The 22,636-nt window shown below is 40.0% G+C and overlaps 1 protein-coding gene across 1 annotated transcript in view; it reads left to right on the plus strand.

Annotated features, from left to right (window-relative positions):
• The window catches only part of PCCB (propionyl-CoA carboxylase subunit beta), a gene marked incomplete at its 5' end in the record, with an annotated part of 80,899 nt that overhangs the window by 15,189 nt on the left and 43,074 nt on the right, over nucleotides 1-22,636 (plus strand). Inside the window, 2 exons of the mRNA XM_079704481.1 lie at nucleotides 7,689-7,799; nucleotides 21,825-21,933. Coding sequence (XP_079560607.1) covers nucleotides 7,689-7,799; nucleotides 21,825-21,933 — 220 coding nt within the window. The remainder of the gene's footprint in view (nucleotides 1-7,688; nucleotides 7,800-21,824; nucleotides 21,934-22,636) is intronic.

Genomic DNA, 22,636 nt, shown 5'->3' on the forward strand with positions numbered 1-22,636 from the left:
ATAGATGTGCCACATCTTCTTTATCCATTCATCCATTGATGGACACTTAGGTTGCTTCCATATCCTGGCTATTGTAAATAGAGCTGCAATGAACATTGTGGTACATGACTCTTTGTGAATTATGGTTTTCTCAGGGTATATGCCCAGTAGTGGTATTGCTGGGTCATATGGTAGTTCTATTTTTAGTTTTTTAAGGAACCTCCATACTGTTCTCCATAGTGGCTGTATCAATTTTCATTCCCACAAACGGTGCAGGAGGCTTCCCTTTTCTCCACACCCTCTCCAGCATTTGTTGTTTGTAGATTTTTTGATGATGGCCATTCTGACTGGTGTGAGATGATATCTCATTGTAGTTTTGATTTGCATTTCTCTAATGGTTAGTGATGTTGAGCATCCTTTCATGTGTTTGTTGGCAATCTTCTTTGGAGAAATGTCTATTTAGGTCTTCTGTGCATTTTTGGATTGGGTTTTTTGTTTTTTTTGATATTGAGCTGCATTAGCTGCTTGTATATTTTGGAGATTAGTCCTTTGTCAGTTGCTTCATTTGCAAATATTTTCTCCCATTCTGAGGGTTGTCTTTTCATCTTGTTTATGGTTTCCTTTGCAGGGCAAAAGCTTTTAAGTTTCATTAGGTCCCATTTGTTTATTTTTGTTTTTATTTCCATTTCTCTAGGAGGTGGGTCAAAAAGGATCTTGCTGTGATTTATGTCATAGAGTGTTCTGCCTATGTTTTCCTCTAAGAATTTTAGAGTGTCTGGCCTTAAATTTAGGTTTTTAATCCATTTTGAGTTTATTTTTGTGTATGGTGTTAGGAAGTGTTCTAATTTCATTCTTTTACATGTAGCTTTCCAGTTTTCCCAGCACCACTTATTGAAGAGGCTGTCTTTTCTCCATTTTAGACTCTTGCCTCCTTGATCAAAGATAAGGTGACCATATGTGCATGGTTTTATCTCTGGGCTTTCTATCCTGTTCCATTGATCTATATTTCTGTTTTTGTGCCAGTACCATACTGTCTTGATTACTGTAGCATTGTAGTATAGTCTGAAGTCAGGGAGCCTGATTCCTCCAGCTCCGTTTTTCTTTCTCAAGATTGCTTTGGCTATTTGGGATCTTTTGTGTTTCCATATAAATTGTGAAATTTTTTGTTCTAGTTCTGTGAAAAATGCCAGTAGTAGTTTGATAGGGATTGCATTGAATCTGTAGGTTGCTTTGGGTAGTATGGTCATTTTCACAATGTTGATTCTTCCAATCCAAGAACATGGTATATCTCTCCATCTGTTTGTACCATCTTTAATTTCTTTGATCAGTGCCTTATAGTTTTCTGCATACAGATTTTTTGTCTCCTTAGGTAGGTTTTTTTTTTTTTTTTTGTATGTGGGCCTCTCACTGTTGTGGCCTCTCCCGTTGCGGAGCACGGGCTCCGGACGTGCAGGCTCAACGGCCATGGCTCACAGGCCCAGCCGCTCCGCGGCATGTGGGATCTTCCCAGACTGGGGCACGAACCCGTGTCCCCTGCATCGGCAGGCGGACTCTCAACCACTGCGCCACCAGGGAAGCCCCTCCTTAGGTAGGTTTATTCCTGGGTATTTTATTCTTTTTGTTGCAGTGGTAAATGGGATTGTTTCCTTAATTTCTCTTTCAGATTTTTCATCATTAGTGTATAGGAATGCAAGAGATTTCTGTGCATTAATTTTGTATCTTGCTACTTTACCAAATTCATTGATCAGCTCTAGTAGTTTTCTGGTAGCATCTTTAGGATTCTCTATGGGTAATATCATGTCATCTGCAAACAGTGACAGTTTTACTTCTTCTTTTCTGATTTGGATTCCTTTTATTTCTTTTTCTTCTCTGATTTCTGTGGCTAAAACTTCTAAAACTGTGTTGAATAGTAGTGGTGAGAGTGGGCACCCTTGTCTTGTTCCTGATCTTAGAGGAAATGGTTTCAGTTTTTCACCATTGAGGACGATGTTGGCTGTGGGTTTGTCTTAAATGGCCTTTATTATGTTGAGGTACGTTCCCTCTATGCCTACTTCTGGAGAGTTTTTATCATAAGTGGGTGTTGAATTTTGTTGAAAGCTTTTTCTGAATTATTGAGGTTGTCATATGGTTTTTATCCTTCAATTTTTTAATATGGTGTATCACATTGATTGATTTGCATGTATTGAAGAATCCTTGCATTCCTGGGATAAACCCCACTAGATCATGGTGTATGACCTTTTTAATGTGCTGTTGGATTCTGTTTGCTAGTATTTTGTTGAGTATTTTTGCATCTATGTTTATCAGTGATATTGGCCTGTAGTTTTCTTTTCTTGTGACGTCTTTGTCTGGTTTTAGTATCAGGGTGATGGTGGCCTCGTAGAATGAGTTTGGGAGTGGTCCTCCCTCTACTATATTTTGGAGGAGTTTGAGAAGTATAGGTGTTAGCTCTTCTCTAAATGTTTGACAGAATTCGCCAGTGAAGCCATCTGGTCCTGGGCTTTTGTTTGTTGGAAGATTTTTAATCACAGTTTCAATTTCAGTGCCTGTGATTGGTCTGTTTATATTTTCTATTTCTTCCTGGTTCAGTCTCAGAAGGTTGTACTTTTCTAAGAATTTGTCGATTTCTTCCAGGTTGTCCATTTTATTGGCATATAATTGCTTGTAGTAATCTCTTATGATCCTTTGTATTTCTGCAGTGTCATTTGTTACTTTACCTTTTTCATTTCTAATTATGTTGACTTGAGTCTTCTCCCTTTTTTTCTTGATGAGTCTGGCTAATGGTTTATCAATTTTGTTTATCTTCTCAAAGAACCAACTTTCAGTTTTATTGATCTTTGCTATTGTTTCCTTCATTTCTTTTTCATTTATTTCTGATCTGATCTTTATGATTTCTTTCCTTCTGCTAACTTACAGGTTTTTTTGTTTTTGTTTCTCTAATTGCTTTAGATGTAAGGTTAGCTTGTTTATTTGAGATGTTTCTTGTTTCTTGAGGTAGGATTGTATTGCTATAAACTTCCCTCTTAGAACTGCTTTTGCTGCAGCCCATAGCTTTTGGTTTGTTGTGTTTCCATTGTCATTTGTTTCTAGGTATTTTTTGTTTCTAGGTTTTTTCCCTGTAATTGATATCTAGTCTTATAGTGTTGTGGTTGGAAAAGATACTTGATACGATTTCAGTTTTCTTAAATTTACCGAGGCTTGATTTGTGACCCAAGATAGGTCTATCCTGGAGAATGTTCAATGAGCACTTGAGAAGAAAGTGTATTCTGTTGTTTTTGGATGGAATGTCTTATAAATATCAATTAAGTCTATCTTGTTTAATGTGTCATTTAAAGCTTGTGTTTCCTTATTTATTTTCATTTTGAATGATCTGTCCATTGGTGAAAGTGTGGTGTTAACGTCCCCTACTATGGCTGTGTTACTGTCAGTTTCCCCTTTTATGGATGTTAGCATTTGCCCTGTGTATTGAGTTGCTCCTATATTGGGTGCATAAATATTTACAATTGTTATATCTTCTTCTTGTATTGATCCGTTGATCATTATGTAGTGTCCTTCTTTGTCTCTTTATTTTAAAGTCTATTTTGTCTGATATGAGAATTGCTACGCCAGCTTTCTTTTGATTTCCATTTGCATGGGATGTGTTTTTCCATGCCCTCACTTTCAGTCTGTATGTGTCCCTAGGTCTGAAGTGGGTCTCTTGTAGGCAGCATATATATGGGTCTTTTTTTTGTATCCATTCAGCCAGTCTATGTCTCTTGGTTGCAGCATTTAATCCATTTATATTTAAAGTAGTTATTGATATGTATGTTCCTATTACCATTTTCTTAATTGTTTTGGGTTTGTTACTGTAGATCTTTCCCTCTCTTGTTCTTCCTGCCTAGAGAAGTTCCTTTAGCATTTGTTGTAAAGCTGGTTTGGTGGTGCTGAATTCTCTTACCTTTTGCTTGTCTGTAAAGGTTTTAACTTCTCCGTCGAATCTGAATGAGATCCTTGCTGGGCAGAGTAATCTTGCTTGTAGGTTTTTCCCTTCCATCACTTTAAATATGTCCTGCCACTCCCTTCTTCGTTGTGGAGTTTCTGCTGAAAAATCAGCTGTTAACCTTATGGATATTCCCTTGTATGTTACTTGTTGTTTTTCCCTTGCTGCTTTTAATATTTTTTCTTTGTATTCAGATTTTGATAGTTTCATTAATATGTGTCTCGGTGTGTTTCTCTTTGGGTTTATCCTGTATGGGACTCTCTGCTTCCTGGACTTGTTTGACTGTTTCCTTCCCCATGTTAGGGAAGTTTTCGACTATAATCTCTTGAAATATTTTCTCAGACTCTTTCTTTTTCTATTCTTCTTCTGGGACTGTTATAATTCGAATGTTGGTGTGTTTAATGTTGTCCCAGAGGTCTCTGAGACTATCCTTAATTCTTTTCATTATTTTTTCTTTATTCTGCTCCTTGGCAGTTCTTTCCACTATTGTATCTTGCAGGTCACTTATCCGGTCTTCTGCCTCAGTTATTTTGCTATTGATTCCTTCTAGAGTATTATTAATTTCAGTTATTGTGTTCATGACTGTTTGTTTGCTCTTTAGTTCTTCTAGATCCTTGTTAAACATTTCTTGTATTTTCTTCATTCTGTTCCCGAGATTTTTGAACATCTTTACTGTCATTATTTTCAATTCATTTTCAGGTAGGTTGCCTATTGTCTTCATTTATTTGGTTTTTTAAGTTTTTACCTTGCTCCTTTGTCTGTAATGTATTTTTTGGTTGTTTCATTTTTGTTTTTTCTTTTTGGATAGCTGGGGCGGTATTCCTATCTTACTGGTTGTTTGGCTTTAGGCATCTAGCACTGGAGTTTGCAGGCAGTTGGATAGATCTGGGTCTTGGTGCTGAGATTAATACCTCCAGGAGACCTCACTCCGATTAATATTCGCTGGGGTCTGAGGTTCTCTGTTGTCCAGCAGTTTGGACTCAGAGCTCCCACCACAGGAGCTCGGGCCCAGCCTCTGGCCTGGGAACCAAGATCCTGCAAGCTGTGTGGTGTGGCAAAAAAAAAAAAAAAAAGAAAAAAAAAAGAGAAAAGGAGCAGTAGAATATCAAAGAATAAAAAACAAAATAAAATTAGAAAGATAAAAAATATATTAGGAAAAATAAAAATATAATTGAAACAACTGCAACAAGGTAGAATAAAACCACAATAGAAAAAAGAGAAAAAAAGTGGGAGCATGAGGGGAACAAGCCAAAAGGAGAGAACAGTAACAAAGTATGAAGAATAAAATAAAATTGGAAAATAAAAAATGTATTAGGAAAAATAAAAATATAAATTAATCAACAACTGTGAATCAACAAGGTAAAACAGAACCCCAGTCTAAAAGAGGAAAAAAGAAAAAGAACAAGCCTTGGCTCTGGGGTCGGAGTTTAGGAGGGGTGGAACTTCAGCAGGGGTGGAGTTTAGGAGGGGTGGAACTTAGGCAGGTGCGGGGGTTTAGGGTGGGGTGTAACCTAGGCCGGTGGGGGGGGTGACGTCTGAGCATGGGGCGGGGCCTTTGCTTAGGACCCTGTCGCTGGGTTTCCTCCCATCCCCTTAGGTGTCCGTGGTCCTCCACTGGTGCCTAGTAGGTGCCCTAGTTGTGCAGAGACACGAATTCTGCATCCTCCTTGTCTGCCATCTTGACTCCCGCCTCTGCTGAGTACTTTCTTGCTTCAGTTTCTGACGTATCCGTTGCCCCCAGGCCATCGGGTGGGCTGGTTCCTGACTGGCGTGCACACTCTGTGCTGGTGGTAGCCTGGAATTCCGCACCTGGAGAAACTTTTCGGCTAGTGGGGCAGCCGTATGGAGGTGAACAGGGGCCATCTCCATAACTTTTTGTCTTGCAAAACTGAAACTCTATACCCATTAAACAGTCACCCCCCATTATCCCCTCTGCCAGCCCCTGGTAACCACCATTCTACTTTGTCTCTATTATTTTGACTAAATAAGTAAAATCGTACAGTGCTTGTCTTTTTGTGACTGGCTTATTATTTCACTTAGCACAATGTTCTCAAGTTTCATCTATGTTGTAACATGTGACAGGATTTCCTTCCTTTTTAAAGATGAATAATATTCCATTGTATAGATATACCACATTTTGTTTATCCATTTATCTATTGATGGGCATTTGGGTTGATTCCACATTTCACCTATTGTGAGTAATGCTTCTATGAATGTGGGTGTACAAGTTATCTCCTTGAGACCCTGTTTTCCATTCTTTTTGGTATATCCCCAGAAGTAGAATTTCTGGATCATTTGGTAATTCTATCTAAAATTTTTTGAGGAACCACCATGCTGTTTTTCACAGCGGCTGTACCATTTTACATTCTTACCAATAGTGCACAAGGGTTCCACTTTCTCCACATCCTCACCAACACCACTTGTTTTCTGTTTTTTTGATAGTAGTCATCCTAATGTGTGTGATGTGGTATCTCATTCTAGTTTTGATTTGCATTTCCCTAATGCAAGTGATTTTGAGCTGGAGGGGGAGGAGCTTGCAACAATGGGGTGAGGTGCAACAACAATGGCCGCCTAACTTCCTAACTTCACCTCTGATCAGAATCAACAACCAGCTGTCGGGGCATAGATTTGCGATATTTGGAGGGCAGGGTCCTTTTTGTCCGCCTCTGTGTAAGCCTCTCCAGGAACACATGCACAGCTGCATGCCTCATGGCTGGGGGTAGGGGGTGGGTAGGGGTAGCTGCTACTGTGCTACCAGTTGAAATTGACTGAAATTAACTGCGATTTGCCCTCCAAATCTTCAGAGCTCCAGAAAGTTACATCAGACAGATTCTGCCAGTGTAATTTTTGTCCAGGTGGGGAGACAGATTCCTGGTGCTTCCCATTCTACCATCTTCTCAGAATCCTCTCTGTGGAAGCCTTTTTGTGCTGTCCTGAGCTATGTCCTGTGAATTATAGAAATTGGTCTCAGACCCAGGGCAGGGCTAAAAGTGGACATACTTCTCTTAAGCTGATGGGGCTCAGGGCAGGATAGAAGTTGGGGGATGGGCAAGGAGTCCTTGGGCTCTTATCTTGCCTGGGTCTTCCAGCCCCCTGGGAAATCTTGTTTGTCCTTGAAGGCGGCCTGAGGCTTGGCTCTTCACAGCACCTTTGTCCCTGTGGAACGTTTTTGCCTTCTGCCACGTCCCTATTGCCCATCTGCCCTGCATAGGGGTGGGCAGACATTGCAGACTGAGTAAAGCAGCACCTGCCTCTTAGCCTTGCCTTGTAACTCTTGGGCATCCTCTGTGGAGGGTGTGAAGGGGCTCCAAGTAGAGGTCATGGATCCAGGGTAAGTGTTGGCCCTGTATATTCCACCTAAGGTTTTCATTCATTCTTCCAGCCAGTTTTGTACAGACAGGGGTCCTGGCCTGAGGTGTGTTTAGAGCTGGGGTGAGAGTGGTAGGATTCTCTCTGAGCTCATGTCCTGGTGGAGCTTTTGGGGGACTACTGCCCTGCCAAGGAGAGAAGAGGTTACTTGCCCCAGAAAGTAATATGCCAACCATCCCACCAGTTATGGGGAAAAGTTGCATATACAATTCTGGAAGAAACTGTACAGATTAGGCCTCTTGTCTCTAGGATAGAATTTCTGTGAATAAAAGCCGAATGTACTTTTATTGTTGCCTCTGTCTTTCTGCAGGTAATGCCTTGAACACCTGTGTAACCAGATGCCTTTGCCTTTCTCTTTTGGCAGAGGAATGTCACGGCATCCGGAGTCATCCCTCAGATTTCTCTGATCATGGGCCCATGTGCCGGTGGGGCTGTCTACTCCCCGGCCCTAACAGACTTCACGTTCATGGTAAAGGTAAGAAAGAAGGACCTGGTTCTCCTGCCCTTTGAGAGTTGCGCAGTACCTCACCTGCAATAACAATAATTCCTGACCCAGATCTGGGTTGTTATCTGCACGCTTATTGGATTTCAATGCAGTGCTGATAAGGTCTTGGTGGAGAGAAGGTTTTGGCATGAAGACTGTAGCTTGTGTGGGTTCAGTGGCAGAATGTGCTTGTCTACTTCATTGGTGGGTGATTTTACTTGTTGATCTGAATTGCAAATGATTTTCAGGTAATCAAAGGTCCTATCCTCTGCCTAGACAGATGATCGTTTACTGAATCCTATTCAGAAAGTTTCTCATGGAAAGCTTTTCTGTAAACTGCTTCACTAGGAGGTTGTATCTTATGTCCCACCTTTATTTCTTCAGCTGTTTGCCATTTTTTTACATTTTGTCTATGACGGTAATGGTAAATCTGATCTCCAACTTCATTATAAAGAGGTACATATCTTTATTACATAATTTATATGAAACGATATTTTAAAATGATTTTTAAAAGAAGCCTATTTGAAATCATACATGGGTAATTACCTTTAACCTGATACTTAAAAAAAAATCAGTCTTTTCTTCTTAAATATTTTTAACCATAATGAGCAATAAATGTCAAGACAAATTAGGGGGCAAAAAGGAAAGAGAGTCATCCAGTATGAAAACTGTAAATAGAGGGAGTGTAAATAGGAAACACTTTTCTCTTTGGCAGTAGGAATTAAAGTTTAGCAAAGTGCTTACCCCTTGACTCAACTATTCTTTCTTGGTGACAGATTAAAAGCAACCTAAATGTTCAATGTTCAGTCTAGGGTGGACTTTAAAAATTAAGATGACCACATCTCTTATTTCCTGAGCAAAGCAGGATTCCTTGAACTTTGCCCCCTAAATCTATATATGCCATACCTATATGGTGCTACCCCAGTTGTCTTCTTACCTGGCAGGAATGGAGGTGTGGGATCAATTCCTCTGGCTAAGGCCATTGTTTCCTCCTCTCCCTACATACATGCTGGAAAATTCTAAACTGCTTTCTCTTATTTTTTAAAAAAATTAATTTATTCTTTTTTTTTGGCCGTGTTGGGTCTTCATTGCTGCACGTGGGCTTTCTCTAGTTGAGGCGAGTGGGGGCTACTCTTCATTGCAGTGCGCTGGCTTCTCACTGCGGTGGCTTCTTGTTGTGGAGCACGGGCTCTAGGCACATGGGCTTCAGTAGTTGTGGCATGTAGGCTCAGTAGTTGTGGCTTGCAGACTCTAGAGCACAGTCTCAGTAGTTGTGGTGCATGGGCTTAGTTGCTCCACGGCATGTGGGATCTACCCGGACCAGGGCTTGAACCCGTGTTCCCTGCATTGGCAGGCGGATTCTTAACCACTGCACCACCAGGGAAGCCCTGCTTTGTCTTATTTTTAAAACATTTTTTCCCAGTTTTATTGAGATATAATTGACATATAACATTGTTTAAGTTTAAGGTGTACAGTTTTCTAAAAATTAATTAATTAATTAATTTTTGGCTGTGTTGGGTCTTCATTGTTGTGCGCAGGCTTTCTCTAGTTGCAGTGAGCAGGGGCTACTCTTCGTTGCGGTGCACGGGCTTCTCATTGCGGTGGCTTCTCTTGTTGCGGAGCACAGGCTCTAGGCACGCAGGCTTCAGTAGCTGTGGCTCGAAGGCTCTAGAGTGCAGGCTCAGTAGTTGTGGCACACAGTATTAGTTGCTCTGCTGCATGTGGGATCTTTCCAGACCAGGGCTCGAACCCGTGTCTCCTGCATTGGCAGGCGGATTCTTAACCACTGTGCCACCAGGGAAGCCCCCTTAAGGTGTACATGTTGATTTGATACTTACATATTGTAAAATGATTACCCCCATAGTGCTCTCATAATTACCATTTCTTTTTTGTGGTGATTAACGTTTAAGATCTACTCTCTTAGCAGTTTTCAAGTATGTGATACAGTACTGTTAACTATAATCTCCATGTTGTACATTAGATCCCCAGAACTTCTTCATCTTATAACTGGAAGTTTGTATCTTTTGACCAACATCTCCCGTCACTCCAACACCACCCCCGCTCTTAGTAACCACTGTTCTTTTTCTGTGAGTTCAGCTGTTTTAGGTTCCATGTATAAGTGAGATCATACAGTATTTCTCTTCCTCTGTCTGACTTATTTTACTTAGCATACGCTAAGTGAAATGCCCTAAAGATCCATTCATGTCACGAATGGCAGGATTTCCTTCTTTCTCATGGCTGAATAATATTTCTCTGTGTTTGTCTGTGTGTATGTATGTGTCACTTTTTTTATTGATATGGATATCCAGTGGATAATTCTGTGTGTATATGTGTATTTGTATGTATGTCACATTTTTTTTAATCCATTCATCCATTGATGGACACTTAGGTTGTTTCCATATCTTGGCCACTGTGAATAATGCTGCAGTGAAATGGGAATACAGTCATCTGTTTGAGGTCCTGATTTTATTTTCTTTGGATATATACCCAGAAGTGGGATTGCTGGATCGTTTGGTAGTTCTATTTTTAGTTTTTTGGGGAACCTCCATACTGTTTTCTATAGTGGCTGTATCAATTTATATTCCTACCAAGAGTGCACAAGTGTTCCCTTTTCTCCAGAACTTTACTAGCACTTGTTATTTCTTGTCTTTTTGATAATAGCCATTCTAAGCAGTGTGAGGCTAAAACCTCATTGTGGTTTTGAGTTGCATTTCCCTGATGATGAGTGATGTTGAGCATCTTTTCATTAGCCATTTGTATGTTTTCTTTGGAAAAATGTCTATTCAGATCCTCTACCCATTTTTTAATAAAAAAAAATTTTTTTTTGCTGTTAAGTTTTATGAGTTCTCTATTTATTTTGGATATTAATCCCTTATCAGATATATGATTTGCAAATATTTTCTTCTATTCGGCAGGTTGCCTTTTCATTTTGTTGATTGTTGCTTTTGCTGTGTAGAAACTTTTTAGTTTGCAGTAGTCCCACTTATTAATTTTTGTTTCTGTTGCGTTTGCTTTTGGTGTCATCCATAAAATTATTGCCAAGAGCAGTGTCAGGGAGTGTTTCTCCTATGTTTTTCTCTAGGAGTTTTACAGAGTCGGGTCTTTAAGTCTTTAACCTATTTTGAGTTAATTTTTGTGAGTGGTGTAGGATATGTGTCCAGTTTCATCTTCTGCATGTGGTTATCCAGTTTTCCCACCATCATTTATTGAAGAGACTATCTTTTCCCCATTTAGTGTTCTTGGCTCCCTTGTCAAATATTCGTTGACTGTATACGTGAGAGTTTGTTTCTGGGCTCTTGATTCTGTTCCATTGGTCTGTGTTTTTTTTTTTTTTTTTTTTTTGCGGTATGCGGGCTTCTCACTGCTGTGGCCTCTCCCGTTGCGGAGCACAGGCTCCAGACGCGCAGGCCCAGCGGCCATGGCTCACGGGCCCAGCCGCTCCGCGGCATGCGGGATCCTCCCGGACCGGGGCACGAACCCACGTCCCCTGCATCGGCAGGCGGACTCTCAACCACTGCGCCACCAGGGAAGCCCTGTGTTTTTTTTATGTGATGCCATACTTCTGTAGAAAAATGACACTGGAATTTTGATAGGAGTTGCATGGAATGTATAGATGGCTTTGGGTGGTACAGACATTTTAACAATATTTTTATAAATATTTTTCCCCACTTGTGTCATCTTTGGTGTTTTTCATCAAAGTCCTATAATTTTCAGTGTTTAGATCCTTCACCTCCTTGGTTAAGTTTATACATAGGTATTTTGTAATGTTTGATGCTGTCGTGAATGGGCAGGTTTTATTTCTTTTCCAGATATTTTCTATATAGTGTATATTTTGTACATAGTGTATAGAAATACAACTGATTTCTGTACGTTGACTTTTTGTACGCTGTATCTTTTAATCCTGTGTTTTCATCCTAAGCAATCCCATCCTCCACTTGCAGAACTTTAATTAATACCTGCATATTGGCACCACCTCCTCTTTCTTGTCCTCTGCAACTAATCATTAAGCCTTAACCATTCTACATCTTAACTATTCCATGTGTTTAATGAGACTACAATAAAAATGCTAACAGATTCCTTCTTAAAGGTCTAGACAAGTTCATATTAACAAGAAAACTACAATGTAAGTGTAGACATTCCATGAAGGAAGTGCAATGAAGGGCTAGCCCTGCCAGGTGAGAAAATATGTTTTAAAGCTAAAATAACTAAAACTATTTGTTCAGTTTGTAAATAAATAGACCAGGGAACAGAACAGAATTGAGAAACAGAAGAGAATTGACAGATAGATCTAAATATATTTAGACATTTAATTTATGATGGAAAGGATATTGTTCTATTCAGGGTCACTGATAATGGCAGTTTCTTGTATCAAAGACACCAACGATTTCTATATCATTAAATCCAATTGACATTTCTCAGTCCTATCTTACTTGACCTTCCAGCAGCATTTGACCTATGTCATCACTTCTTCCTCTTTGAAACATCAGGGCACTATACTCTCTTGGTTTTCTTCTAGCAATTCTCTCATTCCCTAGGTGATCCTATCCTACCTCAAGACTTTAAATATCCATCTATGTATATGCTGACAACTCTCAAACCTATTTCTTCAGGATGGAACGGTCTCCTGAACTCCAGGATTCCACATTCAGTTGCCTGTCAACATTTCCATTTGGACTTTAATGGGTTTCTCAAAATTGATAGGTTTTGATCTCTAATGAGCCCCCTCCCAAAGTGCTCTCTTATAGCCTCCCCATCTCAATAAATGGCAAGACCAGCCTTCCAATGGCTCAGGTCAAAAACGTTGACTCATTTTTCTGTTACGTTCCGAGTTCAATCAGTCTAAAATCATATTTGCTCTATTTTAGGGTATAATCTAAAATATAATAAAATGCCTATGTACTTCTTATTACTTGCACTGCTGTTACTTTGATTCAAGCACCGCACCTGGATTATTGCATAATCCTTCTAACTGGTCTTCCTGCTTCTGTCTCTGCCTGCTCTCCCAGTTAATTAAAAAATTTTAAACAATTTAAAGTTTCTAATGTAATACATACTCAGGGAAGTACATAAAATACGTAAAGTTTAGCAATTATTATAAAGTACAGATCCGTATAAATGACACCCAGATCAAGAAATGGACCTCCAGAAGCCTGCCTCCATTACCCTCGTAATCAGTATTGTCTCCATCCATCCTGCCTAGAAGTATTTGTCTCAACTTTTATGGTAATTTTAGAATTTGCTTTGCTCCACAGTTTAAAATTTTAATTATGCCTCACTAAACAATGGGGTTAATGCTGCCTATTTTACCTTTAATGTAAAGTGAAACATAATATGCATTCTTTTGTGTGTGACTGTGACGCATGTTTATAAGATTTATCCATGTTCTTTGTAAATGTAGTTCATTTTAATAGCTGTGTAGTATATTATCTTAAGATCCTCATCCTTTCTACTGTGGATGGATATTTGTGTTTCAAGATTTTTGTCATTGCAGATGATTCTGATATAAGCATTCTTATACATGTATCTTGGTGCATACATATTTCAGTTTCTCAAGGTGGGGCAATTTTAAGTCATAGGATATACCTGTCTTCAGCTTTTCTATGTAATGCCTGTTTGCTGAAGAAGTTGCAGCAATTTAGACTTCTACTAGCAGTGTGTGAGAATTTCACTTGTTCTACGTCTGTGCCAGCACTTTTATTGACATAATTTAATTATGCCAGTTTGCATGTGGTGTGATCTCTCATTTTTTTTTCTGTTTTGTTTTTAATTTTAATTTTATTTATTTTTGGCTGCATTGGGTGTTTGTTGCTGCACGCGGGCTTTCCCTAGTTGCGGTGAGCGGGGGCTACTCTTTGTTGCAGTGCGCGGGCTTCTCACTGCAGTAGCTTCTCTTGTTGCGGAGCATGGGCTCTAAGCACGCGGGTTTCAGTAGATGTAGCTTGTGGGCTCAGTAGTTGTGGTGCGCAGGCTCAGTCATTGTGACGCACTGGCTTAGTTGCTCTGCGGCATGTGGGATCTTCCCGGACCAGGGCTCGAACCCATGTCTCCTGCATTGGCAGGCGGATTATTAAACCACTGCACCACCAAGGAAGCCCTCTCATCGTTTTAATCTGCATTTTCATGACTAATGAGGTTGAACACCTTTTCATATGTTCCTTTTTTCTTCTTTTCTTTCTTTTTTTTTTTGGTTGTGCTGTGCAGCTTGCGGGATCTTAGCTCCCTGACCAGGGATTGAACCTGGGCCTCAGCAGTGAAAGCGCTGAGTCCTAACCATTGGATCGTCAGGGAATTCTCTCATGTTTCTTTCCTGGCATGGCTGTTTATCTGTTTTACCCATTTTTAAAAAATGAGGTTTTTGTTTTCTTCTTACTGATTTTTAGCAGTTCTTTGTATATTCTGGATGTAAGTTCTTTATCAATTATATATATTGCACCTGTCTTCTCCCACTCTGTGACTTCTGTTTTTTCTTCTCAATGCTATCCTTTGAGCAGAATTTAAAAAAAATCTTTTTATCTTGAAATTTCAAATTTACAGAATTCTTAACTGTTTGAGAGTGGGTTACATATATCATGTCCCTTTACCTTTTTAATGCTTCAGTATATAATTCTTTTTTTAAAATTAATTAATTAGGCTGTGCCAGGTCTTAGTTGCGGCACGCAGGATCTTCATTGCCACTTGTGGGATCTTTGCTGTGGCATGCTGGATCTTTAGTTGTGGCATACAAACTCTTAGTTGTGGCATGTGAACTCTTAGTTGCAGCGTGTGGCATCTAGTTCCCTGACCAGGGATCGAACCTGGGCCCCCTGCATTGTGAGTGTGGAGTCTTAGCCACTGGGCCGCTAGGGAAGTCCCCAGTATATATTTAAGAACTAGGATGTTTTCTTACATAACCAGTTGTTAAATTCCAGAAGTTTAACACTGATACAGTACGTTTAAAAAAAATTGTAGAATATACACAAGAAATGGTTAAGTGGTAAGATTTAAGTTACAGTTCTGTCGCCTTAGGAACCTTTACATTTTTTGTGCAACTATCGTCACCAGTCATCTCCAGAACTTTTTCATCTACCCCAGTTGAAACTGTGTACTCATTAAACATTAGTTCTCCATTCCCTACTCCCAGGCCCTTTCTGTTGCTGAATTTGTGGACTCATACAATATTTGTCCATTTGTGACTGGCTTATTTCACTTAGCATAATGTCTTCAAGGTTCATCCATATGGTACCATGTGTCAGAACTGCCTTCCTTTTTTAGACTGATTAATATACCTTTGTATGTAATACTACATTTTGTTTATTCATTCATCTGCCAATGAACACTTGAGTTGTTTCCACCTTTTGGCTACTATGAATAATGCTGTAATAAACGTTGGTGTACATGTATCTGTTTGAATCCCTGTTTTCAGTTCTTTTGGGCATACACCTAGGAGTGCAGTTACTGGGTGTTATGGTAATTCTGTTTAATAGTTTGAAGAAACATCACACTGTTTTCCACAGTGGCTGCACCATTTTACATTCCCACCAGCAATGCACAAAGGGTTCCAGTTTCTCTACATCCTTGCCAGTGTTTGTTTTCTGTTTTGATAATAGCTATCCTAATGTGTGTGAAGTGGTATCTCACTGTGGTTTTCATTTATATTTCCCAAATGATTAGTGATGTTGAGCCTCTTTTCATATTATTTGCCATTGGTATATCTTTTTTGGAGACATGTCTATGCAAGTCTTCTGTTCATTTTTTGATTGGATCATTTTATTGTTGTTGAGTTGTAGGAGTTCTTCATATATTCTAATATTAACCCCTTAACAGATCATGATTTGAAAATATTTTCTGCCATTCTGTGGGCTGCCTTTTCATTCTGTTAGTGTTCTTTGCACAGAAGATTTTAATTTTGATGAAGTCCAGTTTGTCTACTTTTGTAATCTCTGCTATTGTTATCATACCCAAGAAATCTTGCCAAATCCAGTGTCACGTACTTTCCCTGTATGTTTCCTTCTAAGTTTTGTAGTTTTAGCTCTTATGTTTAGTCCTTTGATCCATTTTGAGTTAATTTTTGTATGTGATGTAACATAAGGTCCAACTTCATGTTTTTGCACATGGATATCCAGTTTTCCTAGCACTATTTTTTTCTTTTCCATTATAGTTTATTACAAGCTATTGAATCTAGTTTCCTGTGCTATACAGTGGGCCCTTGTTGTCTTATTTTATATATAGTTGTGTGTATCTGTCAACCCCAAACTCCTAATTTATTCCTCTCTCCACCCCTTCCTCTTTTTTTTTTTGCGGTACGTGGGCCTCTCACTGTTGTGGCCTCTCCCGTTGCGGAGCACAGGCTCCAGACGCGCAGGCTCAGTGGCCATGGCTCACAGGCCCAGCCGCTCCGCGGCATGTGGGATCTTCCCGGACCGGGGCACGAACCCGTGTCCCCTGCATCGGCAGGCGGACTCTCAACCACTGCACCACCAGGGAAGCCCCACCCCGTCCTCTCTGATAACCATAAGTTTGTTTTCTATGTCTGGGAGTCTGTTTCTGTTTTGTAAACAAGTTCATTTGTATCATATTTTAGATTCCATATATAAGTGATATCATATGATATTTGTCTTCTCTTTCTGACTTGGTTCAGTTAGTATGATAATCTCTAGGTCCATCCATGTTGCTGCAAATGGCATTATTTCATTCTTTTTTATGGCTGAGTAGTATTCTATTGTATATATATACCACATCTTTATCCACTCATCTGTTGATGGACATTTAGGTTGATTCCATGTCTTGGCTATTGTAAATAGTGCTATAAATATGAATACTGAGGTGCACCTATCTTTTTTGAATTGGAGTTTTCTCTGGATATATGCCCAGGAGTGGGATCCGGCACCATTTGTTGAAAAGACTGTTCTTTCTCCATTGCATGGTCTAAGTATCATTGTTGAAAACCATTTGACCAGGCATGGAAGGGTTTATTTCTGGGCTCTCTATTCTGTTCCATTGGTCTATATGTCTGTCTTTATGCCAGTACCACACTGTTTTGATTTCTGTAGCTTTTTAGTAGGTTTTGAAGTCAGGAAGTGTGAGACCTCCAACCTTGTTCTGTTTCAGAATTGTTTTGGCTGTACACAGAGTCCCTTGAGATTCCACATCAACTTTAGGATGGATTTTTCTATTTCTGCAAAAATGTCATTGAGATTTTGGTAGGGATGATGTTGAATCTGTACATTGCTTTTGGTAGTTTTTACATCTTAACAATATTGAGTCTTTCAATCCATAAATAGAAGATATCTTTTCCATTATGTCTTATTTAATTTCTTTCAGAAATGTTTTATAATTTTCACCGTACAAGTTTTTTTTGCATTTTTGGCTAAGTTATACCTAAGTACTTTATCCTTTTAGAAACTATTGTAAATGAAATTGTTTTTGTAACTTCCTTTTCAGATGTGTCATTGTTAGCATACAGAAATGCAACTGATTCTGGTGTGTTACTTTTGTATCCTGCAACTTAATTTGTTTATTCTAACTTTGTGCGTGTGTGGAATCTTTGGGGTTATCTACATATAAAATCCATGTCATCTGCAAACAGATAGTTTTACTTCTTCCTTTCTGATTTGGGTGCCTTTTTCTTTTTCTTGACTAATTGCTCTGGCTAGGATTTCCAATACTGTGTTGAATGGAAGTGGAGAAAGCGGGCATCCTTGCCTTGTCCCTGATCTTAGAGGAAAAGCTTCCAGTCTTTAACCATTGAGTATAATGTTAGCTGTGGGTTTTTCATATGTGGCCTTAATCATGTTGAAATAGTTTCTTTCTAGTTTTCTGAGTATATTTATCATGAAAGAGTATTGAATTTTGTGATGCTTTTTCTGCATTGAGATGATCATGTAATTTTTTCCCTTTGTTCTTTTAATGTGGTGTATTGATATTGGTGTGTTCAACCATCCTTGCATTTCAGGGAAGACTTCCTCTTGGTCTTGGTGTATAATTCCTTATAAAATGTTGTATTAGATCTGCTAGTATTTTGTTGAGCATTTTTGCATCAATATTTATATGGGATATTGATGTGTACTTTTCTTGTAGTGTCTTTGTCTGGCTTTGGTATTAAGGTAATGCTGGGTCTCAGAATGAATTAGGAGGTATTTCCTTCTCTTTAATTTGTTGGGAAGAGCTTGAGAAGGATTGGTGTTTAATCTTTCTTAAAATGTTTGGTAGACTTCACTGGTGAAGCCATTTGGTCTTGGGCTTTTCTTTGGGAGGTTTTTGATTACTGATTCAGTCTCCTTACTAGTTACAGTTCTATTCAGATTTTCTATTTTTTCATGATTCAGTCTTGGTGGTAGGTTGTGTGTTTCTAGGAATTTGTCCATATCATCCAGGTTATCCAATTTGTTGTATAGAATTGTTCATAGTACTCCTATAATCTTTTTATTTCTATGGAATTGGTAATGATGTCCCCATGTTCATTTCTGATCTTAGTAATTTGAGTCTATTTTTTCTTAGTCCATCTAGCTAAATATTTGTCAATTTTATTGATATTTTTGAGGAACCAAGTTCTGGTGTTACTGATTTTTTTTTCTCCCTCTATTTTTTTTATTTTTCATTTATCTCAGCTCTAATCTTTATTTTCTTTCTTTTGCTAACTTTGGGTTTAGTTCTTTTTCTTTTCTTTTCTTTTAGCTCCTTAAGGTGTAAAGTTAGGTTGAGAACTTACTTTCCTTTTTTTTTTTTTTTTTTTTTTTTGCTTACTGATTTTTTTGGCTGCATTGGGTCTTTGTTGCTACGCACAGGCTTTCTCTAGTTGCGGTAAGCGCGGGCTACTCTTCGTTGCAGTGCGTGGGCTTCTCATTTTGGTGGCTTCTCTTGTAGAACATGGGCTTTAGGCACACGGGGTTCAGAAGTTGTGGCACATAGGCTCAGTAGTTGTGGCTTGCAGGCTCTAGAGCGCAGGCTCAGTAGTTGTGGTGCATGGGCTTAGTTGCTCCGCGGCACGTGGGATCTTCCTGGACCAGGGCTCGAACCCGTGTCCCCTACATTGGCAGGCGGATTCTTAACCACTGAGCCACAAGGCAAGCCCTGAGAACTTACTTTCTTAATGTGTTTAACAGCTTTAAATTCCCCTCTTAGCACTGTTTTTGCTGCATCTCGTAAGTTTTTGTATGTTTTCATTTCTCAGTATTTTCTAATTTCCCTTGATTTCATCTTTGATCCATTGGCTGTTTTAAGAGTGTGATTTTTAGGTCTTCCCTGGTGGTGCAGGCCTTTTATTGAAAAGAACAATCTTTCCTGCTCTGTGATGTCATTTATATTGTGAATCAAGCATCCATATATCGAGTGTTTCACTGAGCTTTCTTGGTCTGTTTGCTTATCTCTGTGCCAGTCAGTACCATACTATCAATTACAATGGCTTTACGACAAATGCTGATACCTGGTACAGCAAGTTGTCCTTCTGTATTTTCTTTAAGTGGTATGGATATGGGATATTCTTGACCATTTGCATTTCTACAATTTTTTTTAAACTTTGAGATATAATTGATGTATGGTGAACTGCACACACTTTAAGTTGTGCAATTAGAGCTTTGATGCGTGTATACAACCATGAAGCCATGACCACAATTAAGATAATGAATATAACCATCACTTCCCAAAGTTTCCTCATGTATTGTTGTAATTCATTCTTTCCTACCTCCCAGCCCTGTCTTTAGGTAACTGTTCATCTGCTTTTTTTTTAATTAAAATTTTTTTTTAATTTTTATTTATTTATTTTTGGCTGTGTTGGGTCTTTGTTGCTGCATGCGGGCTTTCTCTTGCTATGGCGAGTGGGGACTTCTGTAGTTGTGGCGAGCGGGGGCTACTCTTCGTTGCGGTGTGCGGGCTTCTCATTGCAGTGGCTTCTCTTGCTGCGGAGCACGTGCTCTAGGTGCATGGGCTTCGGTAGTTACAGCACATGGGATCAGTAGTTGTGGTGCACGGGCTTAGTTGCTCTTTGGCATGTGGGATCTTCTGGACCAGGGATCGAACCCGTGTCACCTGCATTGGCAGGCGGATTCTTTTTTTTTTTTTTTTTTTGGGGGGGGTAGGAGTTTATTAATTAATTTATTTTTGCTGTGTTGGGTCTTCATTTCTGTGCGAGGGCTTTCTCTAGTTGTGGCAAGTGGGGGCCACTCTTCATTGCGGTGCGCGGGCCTCTCACTATCGTGGCCTCTCTCTTTGCGGAGCACAGGCTCCAGATGCACAGGCTCAGTAGTTGTGGCTCTCAGGCCCAGTTGCTCCGCGGCATGTGGGATCCTCCCAGACCAGGGCTCGAACCCGTGTCCCCTGCATTAGCAGGCAGACTCTCAACCACTGCGCCACCAGGGAAGCCCGGCAGGCGGATTCTTAACCACTGTGCCACCAGGGAAGCCCTCATCTGCTTTTTATCACACAGGATTAATTTGCATTTTCTAGAATGTTATATAAACAGAACCATACAAAATGACATTTTGTATGTACAAAATATATACAAAAAGTATGTACTCTTTTTTTTTGTTTTTGATGGGGCTGGTTTCTTTCACTTAGGATAATTATTTTGAGATTCACTTGTTGATGGAATTCGGCTGTTTCTAGTTTTTTTGTTTTTGGCTATGTTAGGTCTTTGTTGCTCCGCGCACGTGTTCTCTAGTTGCAGTGAGCGGGGGCTACTCTTTGTTGTAGCGCGTGGTCTTCTCATTGTGGTGGCTTCTCTTGCTGCAGAGCACAGGCTCCAGGCATGTGGGCTTCAGTAGTTGCAGCACTCGGGCTCAGTAGTTGTGGCATGCAGGCTCTAGAGCATAGGCTCAGTAGTTGTGGTGCACAGGCTTTGTTGCTCAGGCATGTGGGATCTTCCCGGACCAGGGATTGAACTCATGTCCCCTGCATTGGCAGGCAGATTCTTAACCACTGTGCCACCAGGGAAGTCTCTGTTTCTAGTTTTTGATTGTTACAAGTAATGCTCTTATGAACATTTGTTTGAGTCTTTGTGCGGAGTGGGGAAGATAGACCTCTCTAGCTAGGCCATTCTAGCAAGATTCCAAACCAAGGAGCCATAAAATAAAGACTGATACAACATAGATAATAGTCTAAGGACTAACGTCCTTAGTATATAAAAACAACTATCTAGTAGGAGAATGGGCAAAGAACATGAACAATGAGCTGACAGAGATGATTGTAGTAAAATACTTATTGCAGCATTGCTTGTTATAAGTAAAACACTGGCAGCAGTCTAAAGGACCATCAGTAGGCGACAAGTAAGTTGTGATACATATCTTACTATACTGATATGGAATAATCTTCAAGAAGTTTGAGAACAGTGTGTGTAGGACAATGTGCTAGAGAGAAAGTAAGAGGGAAAAAATATATAAATGCTCATATGCATGGATGTCAGAGAAACTGACAGTGGTCGTCTTTGGGGATGGAAATTCGAGGGCTGGAAATAAGGGCTTGCATGTAGACTTACTTTCTACTGTGTCTCCTATTCCGATTAAATTTTTTACAATATGTCTTTATTATCTTTAAGTTAGAAACTACAAATTAAAGCCTGTCACTCTCTCAAAACACCAAACATTGATTATCATTGTCTCCAGATGGCTTCACTTAAAGTGACTGATTAATTTTAGGCAAGCTGCACAGTATCACAGTGCCTCAGTTTCCTGATCTATAAATGGGGTGATAATAGTACCTAGGCTTTAATGACACAATCCCATGAAATGCTTAGAAAAATTCTTGGTGTGCAGCAAGCTCTGAATAAGGGTCACCTGTTAGGGTGTTCTACAATGAATGACTGGTAGCCACACTGCAGGCCATTTTGCTGAGAGAGAACCAGGCAACAAAGATTTTTTGATAGACAGTGAGGCAGGGAAAACGTGGGTCTTTAGTTTGGATATGCATCTGTGAGCTGCGTCCTAACCTGGTTTTGCCACCGCGTCACTATCTTCTCTGCGTTTGTCATCTTGGCTGTGTGAACTCTATGGCTCCATTGAGTTCTGGTGCTCTGAGATTGAACTTTCTGGAATTCTCTGGTTTCAGGACACCTCCTACCTGTTCATCACTGGCCCTGATGTTGTGAAGTCTGTCACCAATGAGGACGTTACCCAGGAGGAGCTTGGGGGCGCCAGGACCCACACCACCATGTCAGGTTAGAGGCCTCGAAGCTTACCTTACTGTTGTCAGCACTGAGAAGAGGAATTGCTAGAAGTGACAGTCTGTACAGATATCACTTCACTGACAGAATTTCTTTGAATAGACTGTAGTGTCATGTATTGTCTACAGATATAGTAATAAAGGTGGATTTATATCTCAAACTCGTTAAATTACAGGCTACTACTAATGCTTTCATAGTCCTTGAAATTTTTTTTGTTTTGTTTTGTTTTGCGGTACGCGGGCCTCTCACTGTTGTGGCCTCTCCCGTTGCGGAGCACAGGCTCCGGACGCTCAGGCTCAGCAGCCATGGCTCACGGGCCCAGCCGCTCCACGGCATGTGGGATCCTCCCGGACCGGGGCACAAACCCGTGTCCCCTGCATCGGCAGGTGGACTCTCAACCACTGTGCCACCAGGGAAGCCCGTCTTTGAAATTTTTGAGCTAACTAGAATAATGGTTATAAGAATTATGATTCATAAAAGTATGTGTGCTGTGGAAAAAGTAGCATAGGGTAAAGGGGGTTGGGATTGTTACAGTTTTAATGAGGGTGGTAAGGACAGGCCTCACTGGGCAATAGTTGAGCAGGTTTGAAGGAGTGGACTGCGTGCATACCTAGGGGAGAAGCATCGCAGGCAGAGGCTTCTGAGGAAGGAGAGGGGCTGGTGTGCTCGGTGAGTGGCAAGGAGGGTGGTTGCATTA

Source organism: Hyperoodon ampullatus, assembly GCF_949752795.1.
Source record: "Hyperoodon ampullatus genome assembly, chromosome: 5".
Taxonomy (NCBI): Eukaryota; Metazoa; Chordata; class Mammalia; order Artiodactyla; family Ziphiidae; genus Hyperoodon; species Hyperoodon ampullatus.